We start from the raw sequence: 18,491 nt of genomic DNA on the forward strand, positions 1-18,491 counted from the left end.
AAAGAATGGAATATTAGGTTTGACAGTCACAAAATTCTGACAGTGTAGAGAGAGGAAATTCTGAGTGTATGTTAGTGTTTTTTGGCAGAGATGTGACAGTATTGTTTTATTCATTTTCCTTTTTTATTTCTTTGATTTTGGTTGGCTTTTGAAATGGTAGGAAGTGCGGGCCTTATAGACTTAAACAGAGCTAGAACTCAAGTTCAGCATATGATAGCATTACTGCTTTATCTGTGTGAAGTTCAGTTTCTATAGAAAGCTCTTTCATGTTTCCATCATGTAATTGTAGTTTTTTTTTTCTTTAAAAGGTATTCCATAGAGCTATATTTTCAGAATGTCTTTAAAACCTAAATATTTGCATGTGCATTTATGACAGAGAGATCTGTAGTTCTTCTGATACTTTATTTATCTTTGTTCTTACTGGAAATAATTAGACCAAAATGAAAGTGTATCTTGGCAGCACAGGGACAGTGCACGAGATAAATAGCACGTTTTTGGCAGTGTGGATATATTAGCTGTATGTCTTGCTTTTTGCAGTGAATGTTTTTAGCAGTTGCACAGTTTGATTGTCTTTAATAGCTTCACTAAGGATTTGGCTGAAGTAGAAAATGCAGTGACCGTGTCTTTGGGCTGGGATAACTGTGGCCTGCGGTTATTTTTTTTCTGGACATGTAGCTGTCGAGTTTGCTTTTGGGTCTCTGATGCCTACTAAACTGCTAAAATTCCATTTCTTAAGGAGAGCAGTAGTACAGCTAGCAACTTCATTTATATTAGATTACCTGTTCTATTATGCAGGAGTGTTTTGTGTGATTATACTTTCTTAAAGATGGCATATAATTTCTTGTACACTTTCCTTAATATTTTGTACATGTTTATGGGGTTTTTTTTATATTGCCTATGCAAACAGAGATGTTGCCAGTGCCTTTTGCCATTCAGTGCAAGTCTGCTTAATGTCTGTCTCCATGGAATTTAGCTTGCCCTTGCTTTCTTCAAAATCACAAAAGAAAACTTCATTTCAAAATTGTGTTGAATTATAAATGGTACTGAAGTCATCCTGTGTAGCTCCATCCCCCACCACCCCGAAGCTGCTGCATAGCCATTGTTCTGTTGGAAAAGCAGATGTGAAGGGTTACCAATATTGAATCTGCTTTTAGAAGTATGCTCAGGACATCCAGAAGTACTACAGAGCCTAATTCTTATGAGCTCAGTGTGAGTTTCACTGATGACTGTTAGGTCTAGGTCCTCTGTAATCATAGGAAATGATTTTCTCTCTCCTATTTTGGGAGTCTTCCTTGTATGATAAGCAGCTTCCCTGTCTCTAACTTTCTGAAAGGCAGCAGCTAAGGAGCACTGTTTTCAGTTGAACATCTGTATTGTTTTATCTTCTCTGTGGTACCTCCTGTATGTTCTGTATCTTGCAGCGGAAATAAGAGAACAGGCGACTTCTACAGACAGTGTGAAATTCAGTATGAACACACTTCAGTGAAGAGAAATGGTGAGGGACAGGAAATAAAGGGATATTAGCCATGGCAAAATTATATAGCTGCTGAAGCTGTTTGTACATTATTTCCTTCTTGCTATCTTTATTTTCCTTCTAGTTATCTATAAATTTTATTTTAAGCTAGAGTGTGTATTTCAGAGAAGTAAGAAAGAAATAGAGGAAAATTTGTAATAAAATTAGACCACAGCAGGAAGGGTGGAAAAGAAGATGCCAAAGATAGCAAATAGAGGCGAGTTTGGTTATGCAGCAGGAGAGTTGTCATAAACTGCAGAGAGGGGAAAAGGACAAGGCTTGAACCAAAGAAAAGATAAGGCAAACAAAAAGAAAGGGAAACAGCAAAGTGGAGGCAAGGAAAAGAGCAAAATAACTCTCAAGGGAACGTAAAAGTTAAGAGAAGGTTGGTTTTGCAATATGAAAAGCAGTACAAAATTGGCTGCCTCTGTACCCTTGAGGGAAAAATAAATGGCTTGCCACAATAATGAAAATTATGAACTTTGTATTTATGAGAAAGACTATGTATTGCTACCTAAATCCAGTTGGACAAGTACAGGTATCTTCCAGGTATAAAACCATCTGTGATTGTTCGAGTGTGAATTGTACACGTGAGCAGAACTCACTGAAAGATAACTACTTAAATACTGTCTTAAGAGATACGTTTTTTGTATTCTTATACAACTGTTGACCTGTGTGTATATGGGTTATCTCACAAGAGGAACATGCATTGTTGTTTTTTTTTCCTATATCTGTACTTTGTAAGCCCTTGAAAGTGTAGTCTTGAGAGACGGCAGAGTTGGCACTTCATTGGCTTTCTTTTCTTTTATTTCTGGTACTCTGTTCCTGGACTATGGCTTTCCTGAGGTATTGTGCTGGACTGATGGAGGAAAAGGAAAAAGAAATGAGTAATTGCCTGTCTGTTTACTTATTTTTTTCCATTTTTTTTCTTGCTCAAAATTCTTCCAAAACATCTGTTGAATATAACCATGTTAGTTTGTCCCAGTAGGTTTATGTTTTGAAGAAGCACTCTGATATTCCACCAGGTGAAAGTGAGCAAATCAAATTTACATAGATCGGTCTGAAAGTAGTACCTCCTATTAATTTCCATGGAAACTACCACAGATATAAAGAGCACATTAACACTGTTTGATAGAGCAAATTCTCAACTGCAAAACACTCTTCTTCAGTATAGACACTGCTGCTAGCTGTTTATTTCACCAGAGATGAGCAAGAGCCTACGTGTTGCACTTGTTAAAAAAAAATTAAAAAAAACAAACACCTGCATGGCCATCCCAAACATGACTTGTCTTTCACATTGCTGTTGCTACTGCTGAAACTCACCACCCACCGCCTCACTGAGCTGCTATCCACTGTTTGGTCTCCATATAAGGCGAGCAAGCTTTGATGAATGTCAGTGGGTGCAGTTTTTTCTGCATGGAGGATTTCAGTGACACCTCTGCTTCATACACACTCATATCAGTTGCTATTTTGTCAGAATGCCCTCTGCTGCCATCTGTCACACGGCAACAAAATGCAGCACAATATTAGTGGGAAAGTTCAATCTCTACTACCATACCACTGACATCCACCTCTGACTAATGTTATAAAACAAGAGGCATTACTTTTGGAGCAGTCCTCCTAAATTGCCTCATCTCTCTTTTAAAATAATCACTTACTTTCCTGCTCGTCACTGTTATCCCCTCGTAATGCACTCCCATTTCTCCTAAGGCTTCCCACATGGAGCATGCTTGTGGAAATTTAGGTGGCCAAAACTGTGTAAGCATCTCCTTAACTGTTTGCTCCTGCTCTCCATTGTTTTGGATGCTGAGGATTACTGTGCACCAGAAAGCAGGTGTGTAGCCACAGGAGATGTAATTCATTCTTAGTCACAGAGCAAATGAGTTTCTCAGCTGGAAGTACTGAAATTCAGATTGTCTGTGCTTTTATTGCTCTTTGCTTGTGAAGCGCACTGTTGCAGACTTAAAGCTTAGCAACCTGACAAGGAGAGAACATTTGCTTTAGTGCCTACCCTTCCCCCTGACCCCACCTTCATACTCAAATCGTGCTATATTCATTTCAGCTTATGGGTTGCCTTTTAATGTACATTCATTGTCTTAAAGATGTGAAACATAAAGTTTTTAGTAATGATAGTATGATCTGGGCTGGAAGGGACCCATCCAACCTGTCATTGAATGTTCCTCCACAGATTGGGCATCCACAGCTAACCTGTTCTAATGCCTCATCAGCATCTGGGTAAAGAATTTCTTCTGAATATCTGCTCTAAATTTTCCCACTTAGTTTAAAACCTTTTCTTCTGTTGCTACTTGCCCTTCTTAAAATCCCTCTCCAGCTTTCTTGTAGTCCCACTTTAGGATTTGGAAGACTGCAGTGAGGTCTACCTGGATCTCTCTCTTCTCCAAGCTAAATAAGCCCAACTCCCTCAATTTATCTTCATAGGAGAAGTATTCCAGCCCTCTCACCATCTTTGTGGCCCTCCTCTGGACCCGCTCCAACAGCTCAACATCTTTCCTATGTTGAAGGCCCCAGACCTGGCCACAGTACCCTAGATAGGTCCTCAGGAGGGCAGAGCAGAGTGGAACACCTCCGTCACCCTGCTGGCCACCCCTCCTCCGATGCAGCCTAAGGATGTGGTTAAGCCACATCAACACAGAAAAATATCCAAGAGAAGAAAGTCTTAGAAGGACTGTCTGTATTGTTTTCAATTTTATGCAAAGCAGTGTGTAGGGTAGATAGTGAAATGCATTTTTAAAACTTGGTAGTTTGAAGCGTTGCAGTAGGATACAGTGCTCAATTGTAAGCAGAATTTTAACAGCCCATCCTAAGTATAGGCTCTAAAAATAATATACTTCTCATTGTGCTTAAATTTGTAATTCTGTAAAGACTGCTGCCTAAGGATTTCCTTCAAAATGAATTGGAGGAGGGATCAAACAGCTGCCTCTGAAGTCAACATCAGTGATGCAGGTCAAGTAATATGCTCTGAGAGCAATACAGCCAGCATTGTTGGTCTTGGCTATGCAATTCACTTATATCTGCATTGCAATATATTCTTGTTTTCATTGGCCTGGAGAGCAGGATGAGAAAACTGTTCTTTTTAATCATCCTCCTCTGTATTTTAGTAGTCTGTGCCAGGTTCTTGGTGAGGCCGTACCTCATTTCTGCTTTTAATGTGGTCAACTCAGAAGTAACTTTTTTATCCTGAAGATAAGAAGCGATCAAAGATAATGGGTAAAGGTAAAGTTAAGTTTAATTAAAGATGAAGTAAATAGGAAAAAAAAAAGCTTGATATTATTCTTTTTAATTGATAGTTCAAGGTATTTTTTAGTCACAGCTCTCCACTGTACAGGAATTTCAGTAGGTTGAAAATGAAAATAGCTGCTTTCTAGAATGGGATTGTGCCTGTGCTGTGATGAGGAGTGCATTTCAGGGATCCTGGTGGTTCTTAACAGGGCATCTCCAATCTCCAACCCTCTTAACAGGGTCTCCAACTCAGCTGGGCTTATTAGCCATAGTTCAGCATTTACTCTGTCTCCATATTGGACCTTGCCTTCTTCTCTAAACCAAAGTACATTCTGGTAATAGGAAAATGATTCTAGAAGAGGTTATCTGGTTCCAGTTATAGCAAGTCAGGCTAAGCCTGGTGTAGCCTCCACTAGTGAGAGCAAAATTGATGTGTAAAGCAGAACAATTACATCTGTACAACACCAAAACAGGCTAACACAGGTCACAGCTGGTTACGTGTTTGCACCCACTGACATTCATCCACACTTGGTGAACGTTTCAGGAGACCAAGCAGTGGATGTGAGCATGGTGAGGAGGTGGATGGTGTGTTTCAGCAGTGGCAACAGTGGCAGTGGGGCACCTCTGCTGGTGCATGCGTGTGATGCGTGCAGGCTCTTGTTCATCACTGGCAAAAATGTATAGCTGATGTTGGTGCAGTTGTGGTGTGTTTAGTAGCTGGGAATTTGCTCTTTCAAATATTGTTATTGTGCTCTTTGTAGCTGTTGTAGTTTCCATGGAATTTAATAGGAGGCATTACTTTTGGAATTACTTGTATATGTAGGCAAGCAGGCTTTATCTCTGGGATAAACTACCAATGGCAAGCAACCTGCGTAACTCAGTTTTGCACAGAAGGCTGTAAAGTTACAGAAATCCTAACTTTTATCATAAAAACTCATGCTTTTGCACCTGCAGCCTGTGCTGCAGGCTGAGAGACATGCCTTGAGTTGACATCTTGCTGCAGAGACCCTAGCAATCAACAACAGGACATACAGGAAAGTTCCCATAAAGTGTTTAAAGGAATTTGGACTATACTTGGGTAGGGGTTTGCCATCGGAAGCTGCAATTAAAGATGGAATCAGTTGTCAGAATGTTACTTCTGTGCCTCTCCTTAAGAAGCTCTTGAGGCTGCCCTGTGTCTGGTTGTCTTTTATGCTGAAGTCATTTATTTGTTCAGTGTTCTAACACCTTTAACACCATATGCTATGTTCTTAGGGTAGCCAGAAACATGTCAGGTGCAGTTTGGAGGTCAGTTTGTGTGGAACTTGTAATTTACAGCAAATTTTTGCAGAATAGCTCAGATCCTTTGAGACAGGAACTCAGTAAATACAAATGCATTCTTTATGTGTGTATAGGTAATATAAGCATTATGTATGTAGCTGCCCTACTGCAGTTAGTGCTTAGTTTCTCAAAAATGTGTATATTTATGCCCTGTATGGGCACTCGTAAGTCCTTAAAATGGCACTCAGTGAACTGGGAAGGAGATTTTATAATTAGGTTATGTATTTCAGAAAAAAAAAAGATGGGATGCTGATGTTAGAGGTATCTTTTCAGGGCAGGGGTCCAGTGAGATCTGATTTGCAAAAGTGCTGAGTAGTGTCAACTGCAAACAATAATAATGAAGAGAGCTAACCTAAATATATAAAGATGCTTTAAAACTCTTTCAGGTGTGTTAGGCTGCTGGGCATTTGATTGCTAAAGGAGCCTGGAATTACTAAATGTTTTCTGCTAGTGGAGGAAATTTTGTGTAATTTCTGATTATGTGAGGAGATTTCTTTCAGTGGTACTTCTCCCACAAAGGATTCATTCCAGGAAATGAAATGTCTGTCATATTTATTTCTTTAACATCACAACTAACATTGCATAGTCATTGCACATCAGTGATATAACAGATAATTCATTGCAAGTATTTCTGCTGTAGTTCTGAAATGAAGGAGTTTACATTCTGGAAAATATACACCTAATATTACTTCTGATCTCTGGAACAAAGAAAGGAAAGCTGTAAGATATTCAAATGTAGACCTTGTGCTTCAAAAGTAAGACCTAGGAAAACAAATGTGACTTCTTCTCATTTGTTTAAATTTACTGTGATCAGTGCAGATGATAGATGGGCAGTAAATTTGACTTAAAAATACCTGGGCATTGTAAGCATCTAATGCTACAAGTCTGAATGAAGCTACCTGACTTCATAGTACTGCAGCAATAAGAGATTCCTGAACAACAATTATTGTACAAATTTCAGTTTACCAACTTCATATTTTTTTCTCACAGGAATCCAGAGTAGAAAAAAATTGCAATCAGTTTTAATTTTTGTTTTGAAAATGGTTTCCTTTTCTGAACTCTTTCATTTTTGCTATTTAACATGTTGTGTTCTGTATGTCAGTTCTCCTTATTTAAAATGATACTGTCTCATTAAAAATAATGTTTAAAACCTTAGAATATCACTAGGAGAGCTTGCCAGGAAAACTCTTGAGAAAATTCATAATTCTGGATTAATTATAGGGTTTGCTTAGAATGGGGTAAATAATACATAAACCACACATTGAATGATGAGAATTGAATGAAATCCTGAATTCATTCAGTAATTTCACTCTCTCTCATTCATTAAATGAGACAGAAGTTCTGCAGGGATAAAAAGTTGTACAAAGACCATGATTATGTACTGCTGTAAGGATGCTAAATGAAGCTTGCAAAACAAGCTGTATTGCTGACTCTGGATCATTTTGCTTTCAGCTTCATTTTAAAAATGCTTGACTAAAGGGAGATTGATCTTAAAAGGATCTGCTGGTGGCTACCTATGGTAAAAGATATATTGTGAAAATCAATTACCCAATCTGCTGAATTGATTACAGAACTGTAGGTGAAAATAATTCAGAGTTCAAAAATATTTTCATTTATGATTAATGGACTCAAGGGTCCTTTCTTACAGCTTTTCATACCTGCAGGTCACGTGCATCATGTAATAGTCACGTGTTCTGGACTTTTTGCTGAGCACTGTCATGTTTTTACCAGGATTTAGGCTTGGACGTGGGGTTAGTTTGGTTTTGATTAGTTTTGTTATCTGACTTCTTCATCACCAGTGCTGTACAATCTGTAATGAACTCCTTACTTTGTGACATGGTGTCTGCACTGCCAAAAGAGAGCAGCAAGAAGGAAACTTAAGACCACTGTGCAAATGAAGTGTTAGAAGTTGCCCTTAACTGCTTCTTTCTTTGCAGTTAAAATCTAGAGCTATTCAGTATCAGAGCTATAATGGTATCAGCAAGATATTGTGTACACCATTTGAAAGTAAATTTGAAAGCTGTTTCCTTTGGTTTTGTAATGTTGCATTCCCTTTGGAACAGTAGAGAATAAGAGAATGTTAGGTCTAGATAAGATGTAGAAGCTTTATGTTTTTACTGTCATTATTCTCATAAATGTCTGGCCAGCCAGAGCCTGCTAGGAAAAAAGAAGAGAAACAATATTTTAAAATAACCAGTGTTTCAAAATTGGGTAATCAGCAGCCATTATTTTTACTATTCAGAGGAGAGGGGAAAAAAAAAAAAAAAAAAAAAAAAGGAAAAAAAAATGTATTTGCCTGTATATTGCCTTATTTGGAACTTTGTAGTTGACTGGATAATTTTTATCCAGTATTAAGATAAGATTCTTTTAATGTTGTAAGAGATAAAGGGAAACATCTTTTTCCAGTTTGAGATGTTTGCACTTCTCTGTACACAAGCTATACAGCACGTCCACATGTTCTGGTGTTTTGTATAAATGTACAGTGTGGTTTTGCAAGAGCTTAAAGAATTACATCGTTGCAAAGTTTTATGGAGAATGAATGTCATGGGTTGAGCCTGCTGCTCTTTGGTGCTGTTCATCCACCATTGCTCAATTTAAGTTTTTTAGTGTGCTCTGTAACACAGACTGTTGTGTACTAATGAGACAGTAGAAGAATTCCACAGAAGCAGCATATAAAGCCATTTTATCAAAGAAAATAAGGCAGTTTTAGATATATTGTTGGTCATTTTACTTTTTAGTAATATTTTCTCCTGCATTTAAATGGGGAAGAAAACTAATCCCTATGCTGATACTGCACACCTTTCAGTTTGCCATTTTCCTTTTGCTTTAAGTAAAAGCTTTATATAAAATAGCAATAACCTTTGTTTCACTAATACCCTTTAGAAGTACCTTTGGATTCTTAATTCTGTGTTTGAATTTCAACGTAAGAGTTTTGAATATCAGAAACTTAGGCCTAAATGATGCACTGTAAGAGCTGTATGTGTCCCTGGTTGTTATGTCTCTTAATGCTTATTTTGAGATGAAAGTGTTAAAATGTGAATATTTGTTGGTTGATTGAAATGTAAGGCAAAATATCTTTGAACAAACAGTGAATTGTTTTTTATATCTTGTTAAGTGCCGTGTTTAAAACTGTGCTTTAACCTTTTCTACAGAGCACACCTGCAACGTCGATACCAACAGTGCAAGTACAGGGCCAGCAGCTCAATTTGCAGCCACCTTCATACACTGCAGCAAGTCAGCATGCAGAGCAAATGAAGAAACCTGGACAGAACTTCATGTGTCTATGGCAATCTTGTAAAAAGTAAAGTCAAAAGCTCCTCTACTTAACTACCTTTTAGTGATAAGTAGCAAGTGCTTGTATGTAAAAAGAGATTTTACAAGTTCTATCCGTTCTGCTTCCTTAAGATACCTTATACTTTTTTAATAGGAAAAAGAAAAAGTGAAAAGTGTTGAGGAAGCAGAGGTGGGAGAAAGCAGGATGTTTAGCTGCTCTCAATTATACTTCAAAACAGAAAACATATACTAGATGGCTTTCTTCTAATTTTATTTTTCAGCAAAAAATTATATTCATGTATTTAAGAAAAAAATCCAGTTCTAAAGCTTGTTCTCTGTATTACAATTATAAAAATAGTTGCTGCACTCTAGTTAGAACTGTTGAGTCATTTCTTACATGTACAGCTTTTAGTATCTTCCTTGCATTTCCAGTTTTGCCAGAGTGGCATATTGTACTTCTCCGTCCTGGTCAAAGTTTTATTTAGATTATGATTAATTATAGTAATTATGGAACCATTTGTATGTCACAAGACTCCCTTGTTACAAAAGGAAGTAAAATGGAACTTAGTCCTAGGACTTGATAGTAATGATTAGAATTCTTGGATTTGTTGGTTTTGTCCTTAAAAATAAAATAAAATAATAATAATGATAAAGGGAGGTGAGCTAGCAGATTTTTGGATGTAGGTTCATGAAAACACATAATACTCTCCTTTTATCTATATGTTTATCTTGACACTAATTTTTTTTTAAATAAAATAGGTTTGTGAACATGATGAGTTTTCAGAGAAGGGTACAGACTGGTGAGACAAAGTTAGCTGTCAAATGGCCACTTGGAAAGCAGAGATATTACGTGAGTTTAGGATGGGCACAAAAAAGGTTGAGACACTTAATTGTAGTTGTTGGACAAGATAAAGGAGCACCCAGGTGGCCTCATTCGGCAGAAAGATGTTGCACAGGTGTTCAGAAAGTAGGAACAAAATAATGGGAAAGTTAGAATTGTTTGAACTGCTGGGCAAAATGAGGCATTTGAAAGAACTGATAAACTGAGGAATACTGAGGGACGATTTATAGAACCTCTGAAACACTAGATTCTGTTTCTTTCATTCCTTATAAACAATACAAGGATCATTAAGTCAGTGTCAAAATGTACATGTTTTAGATAAGATTCTGGATGTTGCTGGAGCTATCTACTAGATAACAGAAGCCTGGACTAAAGTTTTGAAGCATAAGTCTGTCAGCAGCTTTCTTCTGTGTCTTCAGTTATGTAGGATAAGTTATGTAGAATTGAGGTGGCATCTAACCATGGAACGGATTGATGTCCCATGTGAACTAAGATGTGCTTATATGCAGACAAACCTTGGGGCAGAAGAGAAAGCAGTACAATTATGATTACCTTACATTATCAGTATTTTTACAAGTCTGTCTTAAGCTGTCATTCCAGTAAATTTTCCTGTAGTCAGTGGGTGTGCCCTGTGTTTTTTTAAGTTGATCTACATGTTCTATGTCAAAGATACTGTACTATTTCTGTATTTTTAGTTTCTCCTGTCATTATACTGGGTTTTGTTCATCATGAAGTTTTGTTGCTTTTAAAAGCCTTCAGAGATTTTGCATTGTTACAGTGTAGTCTTTCTAACACACAGTTCTTGTTCTAATGGCTGGTGATGATTTTTAAAACATTTATTTTAACTCCAGCCTAAAATCAGTTTCTACTGAATGTTACTCTCATCATTCTTTGTGGTGAAGAAAGAATCAAAATGTTAAGTTAGCATTTTCATCACTGCTTGTATTGTTTATGCATACTCTGTCACCAGCTTGATGAAAGACAAAGAACATCATCTCTCCTGGTGGCTTCCTCTTTCTACTAAACACATAAAAATCCCGACTTACCACCTATTACTAAAAATTACTGTGAAAACAGTCAGTCTTGGCTGTTCTTGCAGAGTTGTTTTAGCAAGAAACAAGAAGCTTCTTTTCAGTAGCTTATTAGTCTACTTCATTAATTTTACATCTGATACTTGGTTTCAGCCATGTTTGCTTAGTCATTAGACACTAAGCAGTTAGTTTTAGCATAAGGCAGTGATAGAGCAGTGCTTCCTTTGTGGTATTCACAACTAATCACAAAGGTATGGCAGCAGATTAAGTTGATTAGCAGATTATTTATTTAGATGAACGTGTTCTTTAGTTTTATTCTCACAAAGTGTTAGCGTTAAATTTTTCCTCCAGGATGCATTGCAGGAGGCCTTGGAGTCCTTTAAAAATATTTTACTGGCAATCGGAATGATTAGGAATATATAAAATTGTGTGCTCTTTTTTACCTACTGAGTTACTGGTGCTGTGACCAGCGAGATTCCGAAGGTGGGAGGAGGGATGTTGGGTTTTTTTAATAGTTTACTGTGGAAGCATTATACCAGGTATTGATACTTCATCCTGCAGAGTTAGTACAGTGCTGTGAAACATGTCCATGGCATCTTCTTTATTCAGTACCTGTGGTGTCTGAGGACCACGAAATCAGGCCCAACTGTACTGTTAAAGATAGGCCACTCACATAAATTCTGGTTAAGTATCTGAACAGGGAGTAAAACACTGAAAGGTGTCCTTAGTGCCTTGCATTAAAGATGTAATAGAGTAAGTAGGTGTTTTGCTTTAAAGTTCAGCTGTCTGCAAGTATTGCTAATTTCTAAGGTTAATTTAAAAGCTGTTATTTTGTTGCACAAGTAGGCAGGAGTTGTCTGCTCTTGAATTACTTTGCATTTTAAAACATAAATTGAAAATGCTGTTGAGTCTCCACTGCCTGTCAGGTCAGCTATTAGTTTAATGTTCTGTTCAGCAGCAGAACAGAGTGATGGAGGAATTAAGTGGCAACTAAGAGTTTAGGTTCAACTGACCATATTCTCAGTACTTAAATTTTATTTTATTAGTATTGTTAAATGTTGCTTTAATGCTTATGAATAAATATGTTTTTTTCTGAATAAATTTCAAGTTTTACAGACTAATACTGTAAATTCTGACAGTTCTGCCTTAGTTACTGAATGGAATCTTGTTCATTTGAAAAATAGTTTCTCCTTGCAAAGTTGTGGTAAATCAGAATCATCTCAGATTAGTGTTTCAAGTACAGCATCGAAGGTATTTATGATATAGTGAATGAACCAACTTGGTTAAAATGGCAGAGCTTTAAGAAAAATAGTGCTTTGCTGAACAAAATGTTTTAAACAACATTTTGGATTTGACCTATGCCATGAAATTTGTTTTATCTGTGCCAGAGATTTTTCATAGGATTCTTTGTGTTAGAAGAGCCCTTAAGGATGCCATAGTTCCAGCCCTCCAGCTACGAGGTGGTTATTGCCATAGGATTCAGTTCATAACTAAGATTTGTCTCTGCCAGCCTTTTGACACTGTTGTGAGCTTCAGGTATTGGTATTTTGTTGCTTAGGACTTCATACTGATTGCAGGTGTTGTATAATGGATGGTACTGAGTCGAGTAGTGGCACATGGAAGGAGTGCTCTGAACTTGTCCATAACCCTCTGCTATGGGTTGTGAGATGGTGCTTCATCCTTGGCTGCTCTCTGGAAGTCTGGTTGGAGGCCGTCTCCCTTTCAGCACTGATCAGCCCAATGAGTTCAGCCAGGCATCTTAAATACTCTTCTTGTTATTTGAAATTAAAACAGTAGCACGTGGAGTGGAGTTACTGAGGTGGGTGTATTGTGTTTTCTCTGCTAAGACTGCTATGGCAGTGCCTCCATCCAGCAAATGGATGAAGGTGGAGATGAGTACTCCAATGGCAGCAGCTACATTACCAGATCGATTCTGTCCAAGCTGTAAGCGTATTCACAAGCTGGGTTAGTTGTATCAAAATGGATTGTAAGTGGCCAAGTCTTTTGTTTAATGTGGCCATTTTTTGTCTCTTGAAGTAATGGATGCAATTTGAAATGATTGAGTTATATTCTAAGATATATCTAGGCTAAAGAGAGCAGCCTTTAGTCATTCACAGTTTTCATTTAATATTTTTTGAAATATAGTGTATCTCCATATGATTTTTGAGAGGCAGCAAAAGATGGGTTGTTTTGATGTATTTTCAAATGGTCACATGTACAGCTCTAGGAATGGTAGATTGATCAGTATTTTGAGATGAATTGTAACTTTGCTCCCACTTTGAAATGGAAGAAAACCCTTATTATGCTGAGCAGGCCTTCACCAGCAAAACATTATGAAAACAAAGAGTAATACATGGGCAAATTTAGGAGGACTTATTTAATTGCTGCAGAAGTACTTTATTTGCTGAAGTATCTAATGTCATATCCTCTAGGACTATGGGGAAGCAAACTGATTTGGGGAAGTCATTTAAAAATTTAGGTTTAAGTGAGTCAGAAAGGGTGATGTAAGTGACATCTTCCAACTTCTGTGTGCATCAGGAAGTGTCGTCTACCTATTTTCTTGCAATTCAAAGTTCATGTACTAAAAAGCACAAATTTTACACTGATTCTTTATTTTCCATCAGTTTTGGCAAGTATTCACTATAGAGAGCAAATAGGGTGAATTATGTTTATTCTTTTATTTCCCAATTATATTTCAGATAAGGTCTGAGTATGGCCATCAGTGAAGAAGAAAAGTAATGAATGAAATCCAACATTTTTTTTACTGCTTATAGTTCATTACTATGTTTTGCTTGTATTGCATAGAAGTTCTGTTGCAGTTGAGATGTGTTATTTCTTTAGTACAGTATAAATAGAAAATCGTAATGCCATTTATTGGTAGCTCACTGTTGGTACATACATGATTTTTGTTTTCCATTTAGACGTGTACAGTTTTTCTCTTATTAATCCACGTTTTGTTTCAGGAAATAAAAGGCAGTGTGGGTTGTGTTTGTGGCATTTGCACCGCAGTGTTAACTGGAATTTAAAAAAAGCTTTACATTCTCCCTTCTTCTCTTTCTGTAGGTGGTTTCAAACACCATCACAGGTTTTCTATCACGCAGCAACTGAACATGGAGGAAAAGATGTCTACCCAGGGCAGTGCTTATGGGAGGGATGTGAACCTTTCCAGCGGCAGAGGTTTTCCTTCATTACCCATTTACAGGTGCAGTTCTTTTTTCACTACTTCAAAAACTAGTAGCAGCTCTGTGGGAAATTGCCACGCACCTTCTCACTGCCTTCTTTTTTTTCCCATTATAGGATAAACATTGTTCCAGAGATGCTTTGCTTGCAGGATTAAAGCAAGATGAACCAGGGCAAGGAGGAATTCAGAAGCCTTCCATTAAGTAAGAGACTTAGGCCTTCTTAGCACTAAAGAAAATGAGAGTAATGGGAATCATTGGAAGAATTTGTGTATTTAGAACTTGATTTATCAGGTGAAGCTGTACATGGAGTCTGCGGCTGACTATTACACAGTTATTAAATTTGAGGTCCGTTGCATTAGGACAAACTAGTAAAAGAGGGAAAAGACTCTGATATAGGAAATACAGTTAAGTTGTCATTAAGAGAGCAGGTAGTTCTTGAAGGCATGTTTGCCAGAGTTCTATGATAAACATTATTCTTAAAATACTCAACTGAATAGTGTTTTATAACTTTTACTGTAACAGATAAGTGCTTGTAATGCAAATGGGAAGTTACTAGGGTACAAATCAGCTCTTTCATACAGCTGAGTTGGATTGTCTTATCACTTGGAATCAGCAAATCTTTAAGATCTCATTAGATCATCTGGTCCAACCATCAACCCATCATCACTAAACCACGTGCCTCTGACTTGCTGTGTTCCTTCTAGTTTTGTGGTCAGCTACTTTTATAATAAACTTCCTTTAAAATAAATCATAAAGATAAATATCAAAACCTCTAAATCTTCATATTTTGTGCTTCTATCTGGAATCAGGTTTGTGTCTCCTCTTTCCTACCATTATTTCAGTGATCTGAAAATGATGTTGTGCAAACCTGTTACAATGGGGTTGAGTTACTGTTGGAGTTATTCAAGGTTCAGTTACTTGTATGCCTGTGTTAAGATGAGAGTTTTGTTAGTAACTAACTGGAATCTCTTTATTGCAAGCCAGAGGTGTGATTTACATGTCCCCAGGCAGACTTTTGCTATCCGTTGTGTGGCTAGTTAAATTGCTACCATGCTGCGGGAGGCAGCAGTGAGAGAAAATTGAGAATGGAAGCTGTGAAAAGTTGTTTTGGTTTTTTTAATCAAAAAGACTAAAAGATCCCCAAAATTCTTAAAACACAAACGTGACTGCCTTACAGTGCCTTATTTCATGAAACTAAGTAGCATGCTGACCTCTGAAAACCACAAAATGAAGAGTGATGGTAAAATTTAAGGTCTTAAATACTTGGCAAGTAGGAAGCATCAGGCTGAGGCAATCTGCAAGCATGGTGTGATTTCAGCTCTGCTGTTCCATAAGTATTCGGTCACACAGATAGCATGCAGTAGGCTCTGTCTTTGCAAGTTTCTTTAGAGTAGAATAGGCAGAGGTTAGAAAAAACAGAATATTGTATGGAGCTGAAACGTCCTAGAGAAATGGTACTGAGAGGAGTTGTGTTTTAGCCATCAGCTTTTAGGCATGCACCTTCTCATCACATGCTGACTTATTTTGCTTAGTTTCTCTCCATCCGAGGGAGTGCAGATAGAGTGAGTGTTACTGGTGCAGGGAGCAAAATCTGCTGAACAACAGTGTTTCAGAGACACCATAACAGACAGAGGCCTGTTTTCTTAATCACAATGTCTTCCAAGTAGGGGTGGTATTGTGATGGGCAAAAAAATAGCTGTGATGTCTTTTGCTAGAGCCAGGTAGGCAAAATTAAGCTTTATTACAGAGCTGGTTTATACCTCAATTCTCTATTTCTTTGCTTTTAAAATTGTGTTATATTAACTCTTCTTTTGGTTTTCAGAGATAGCTGAATATTACAGTCTGGAAGGTCAGGTAGCAGTAGCAATTATCAGTATGTTGTCTATAGCTGTACATTTGAGTCTCTTTGGAACCATGCTATTTTTTTTTTTTTCCTTGTTGCCACTGTAGCTGGTGGTATAAGCTATCAAAATATTCTTGATGCAGCATGGGAATGGGACAAGAGATAATTATAGTCAGAGGATGAGTGGTATGGTTTGACATCAAAATGATGTTGAAATTAAGAAATTTTAGAACTTTAGAGATGTGTCCATGCACACAGATACAAGTCAGCCTGCTTGAGGTGCCAGTAAAATTTTGTCACCTTTTTATCCAAAAAAAAAAAAGAAAAAAAGAAGGTAATCCATATTTATTGCAGCTGTCCCTATTTTAGTATTTCTAGATTTGAGGCAATAGCAGTTCAGCTTTCCAAAGTATTGTATGGTAGATGTTTGAGAGGGACGTTTGGAGAAGCCTCTGCTGATGATTCATTGTTCTTCTCAATACAAAGAGAACAACAGTGGCCCAGAAATTAAAAAAGAAACTCAATAATTACTGTGCTGCACAGTTACATATAAACATATACAATTGGCCAACAGTATCTTAATTCAACATTCTGAAAAACCTTTATGAAGGATTCCTTCTCTCATTCCTTCATAAAGGTTTTTCAAAATGTCATTTCTCATCAGGAGAGGATGATGGGAATTATGAACTGAGGTATTAGGGAGGAGTCAGACCGTTTCCACTTCTTGTTGCTAGAAGATACCTAAATATTGCTATGGACTGATTCTCATTTTAAGAACTGAAGCTTTTACATCTGATTTGTGCTACCTTTGCAAACAAACACTAACATATGTTTCTAATATGTTGACGTTTTCTAACCAGGTTGGACAAGAATTCATAGTAATATGATATAACATATGGAAATGTGGTGATATTTTTCACTGTTAGTACTTCAGCCGTCCTTTGAGATGCTTTGAAGCTTTAAAGAGCCTCACTCTTTAAATGTTCTGTACTTCAACATTTTAACACCAGTTGCATGATTTGTGTCAAAGTCTCACATGGAAGAGCGTTGACTTCAGTGTTAATATTTAACATTAAGGATTTGCTTCCATTGTGTCTGTTACTTGTACCAGCTCTATAAAATGCCCTGTGTAATTTCTTAATCTCAGCTCGAAAGCTGCAATAGAGGTAATAAGGGTAATAAAGGTAGATGTTTGGTTGAATTTAACAGTTAAATGTTTTGTGTCTTAGATCATAATTTAAGTGGTTTTAAATTGTATTGCTTCCTACTAAGTACAGCTGTTTCCTGTTTTATATTGTCTCGGTGTCTAATGGTCCCGATAGGCTGGGTCAGGTTTTAAACAGCTGTATTTTTAGGACATTCTCTGGCTAAATCTGAGTTGACATTTGGGTAGCCATTATCACTGTTCACATTGAATTGTGTCTAACAAAACATTTCTTCAAGTAGGTGCACTTCAGGAAGGTTGCCATGTCATTATGCAGTTTATTGTACTTTTCCATCGCAAATATTGTGGGTGATGAGCAATTGTGAGTGCTCTTCAAGAGCAGTGCTTTTCTTTTTCCCCCACATGAAATGATTTTCCTGACACTTCAGAAGGCTTTGCAATAATGTTTCTCTCCATGGAAACAAAAGACAAATTGTGTAGCAGCACTGTGTGTTAATGGATCTTTCAGTTCAGATAGGTTGAAAAAATTATCAAAATAAAAGTCCAGAGTTGTTAATGTGTTAGAAAGTGGTGTAAAGGTCATTGTTACTAATTCATTCTTTGCTCATGTAGGCCGCCCGTTGTAGGGAGTACAGCTGCTACTCCCAGAGCACAGAAGGCCATTGTGAATCATCCAAGTGCTGCCCTCATGGCATTAAGGAGGGGATCAAGAAACCTTGTCTTCAGAGATTTTACAGTGAGTATTGTTTGACTCAAGTATTAGTACATACAAATGGTTGCTTAGTCCTATGGAGCTTTTACTTTTTATTTCTTCTCTTTTGTAGGATGAAAAAGAGGGACCAATAACTAAACACATCCGATTAACAGCTGCCTTAATATTAAAAAATATTGGTAAATATTCAGAATGTGGTCGCAGGTGAGCATTGTTTGATTCCTCTAATACCAGTGAGCAGTGTTAGTTTTGTTCTGTTACGTACAAACAATAGGACGTATTTTCTTATCCTGTAAGAATACAACATAAATACTGACAGTACAGTTTTTCTGCCAGTTCCTCACTGCTTTGCTCCCCACACAGCTGCTCAG

General features: G+C 37.3%; 1 protein-coding gene across 3 annotated transcripts in view; it reads left to right on the top strand.

Annotated features, from left to right (window-relative positions):
- The window catches only part of ARID2 (AT-rich interaction domain 2), a 106,316-nt gene that overhangs the window by 84,310 nt on the left and 3,515 nt on the right, over window positions 1-18,491 (top strand). For all 3 annotated transcript variants that reach the window (XM_042815424.1, XM_042815422.1, XM_042815423.1), the window contains 5 exons: window positions 9,226-9,374; window positions 14,282-14,420; window positions 14,516-14,601; window positions 18,021-18,144; window positions 18,233-18,324. In XM_042815424.1, coding sequence (XP_042671358.1) covers window positions 9,226-9,374; window positions 14,282-14,420; window positions 14,516-14,601; window positions 18,021-18,144; window positions 18,233-18,324 — 590 coding nt within the window. The remainder of the gene's footprint in view (window positions 1-9,225; window positions 9,375-14,281; window positions 14,421-14,515; window positions 14,602-18,020; window positions 18,145-18,232; window positions 18,325-18,491) is intronic.

The sequence above is a fragment of the Centrocercus urophasianus genome, unplaced genomic scaffold (assembly GCF_019232065.1).
Source record: "Centrocercus urophasianus isolate 14NV4802_14NV808 unplaced genomic scaffold, USGS_Curo_1.0 seq_15, whole genome shotgun sequence".
In the NCBI taxonomy this organism is placed as follows: Eukaryota; Metazoa; Chordata; class Aves; order Galliformes; family Phasianidae; genus Centrocercus; species Centrocercus urophasianus.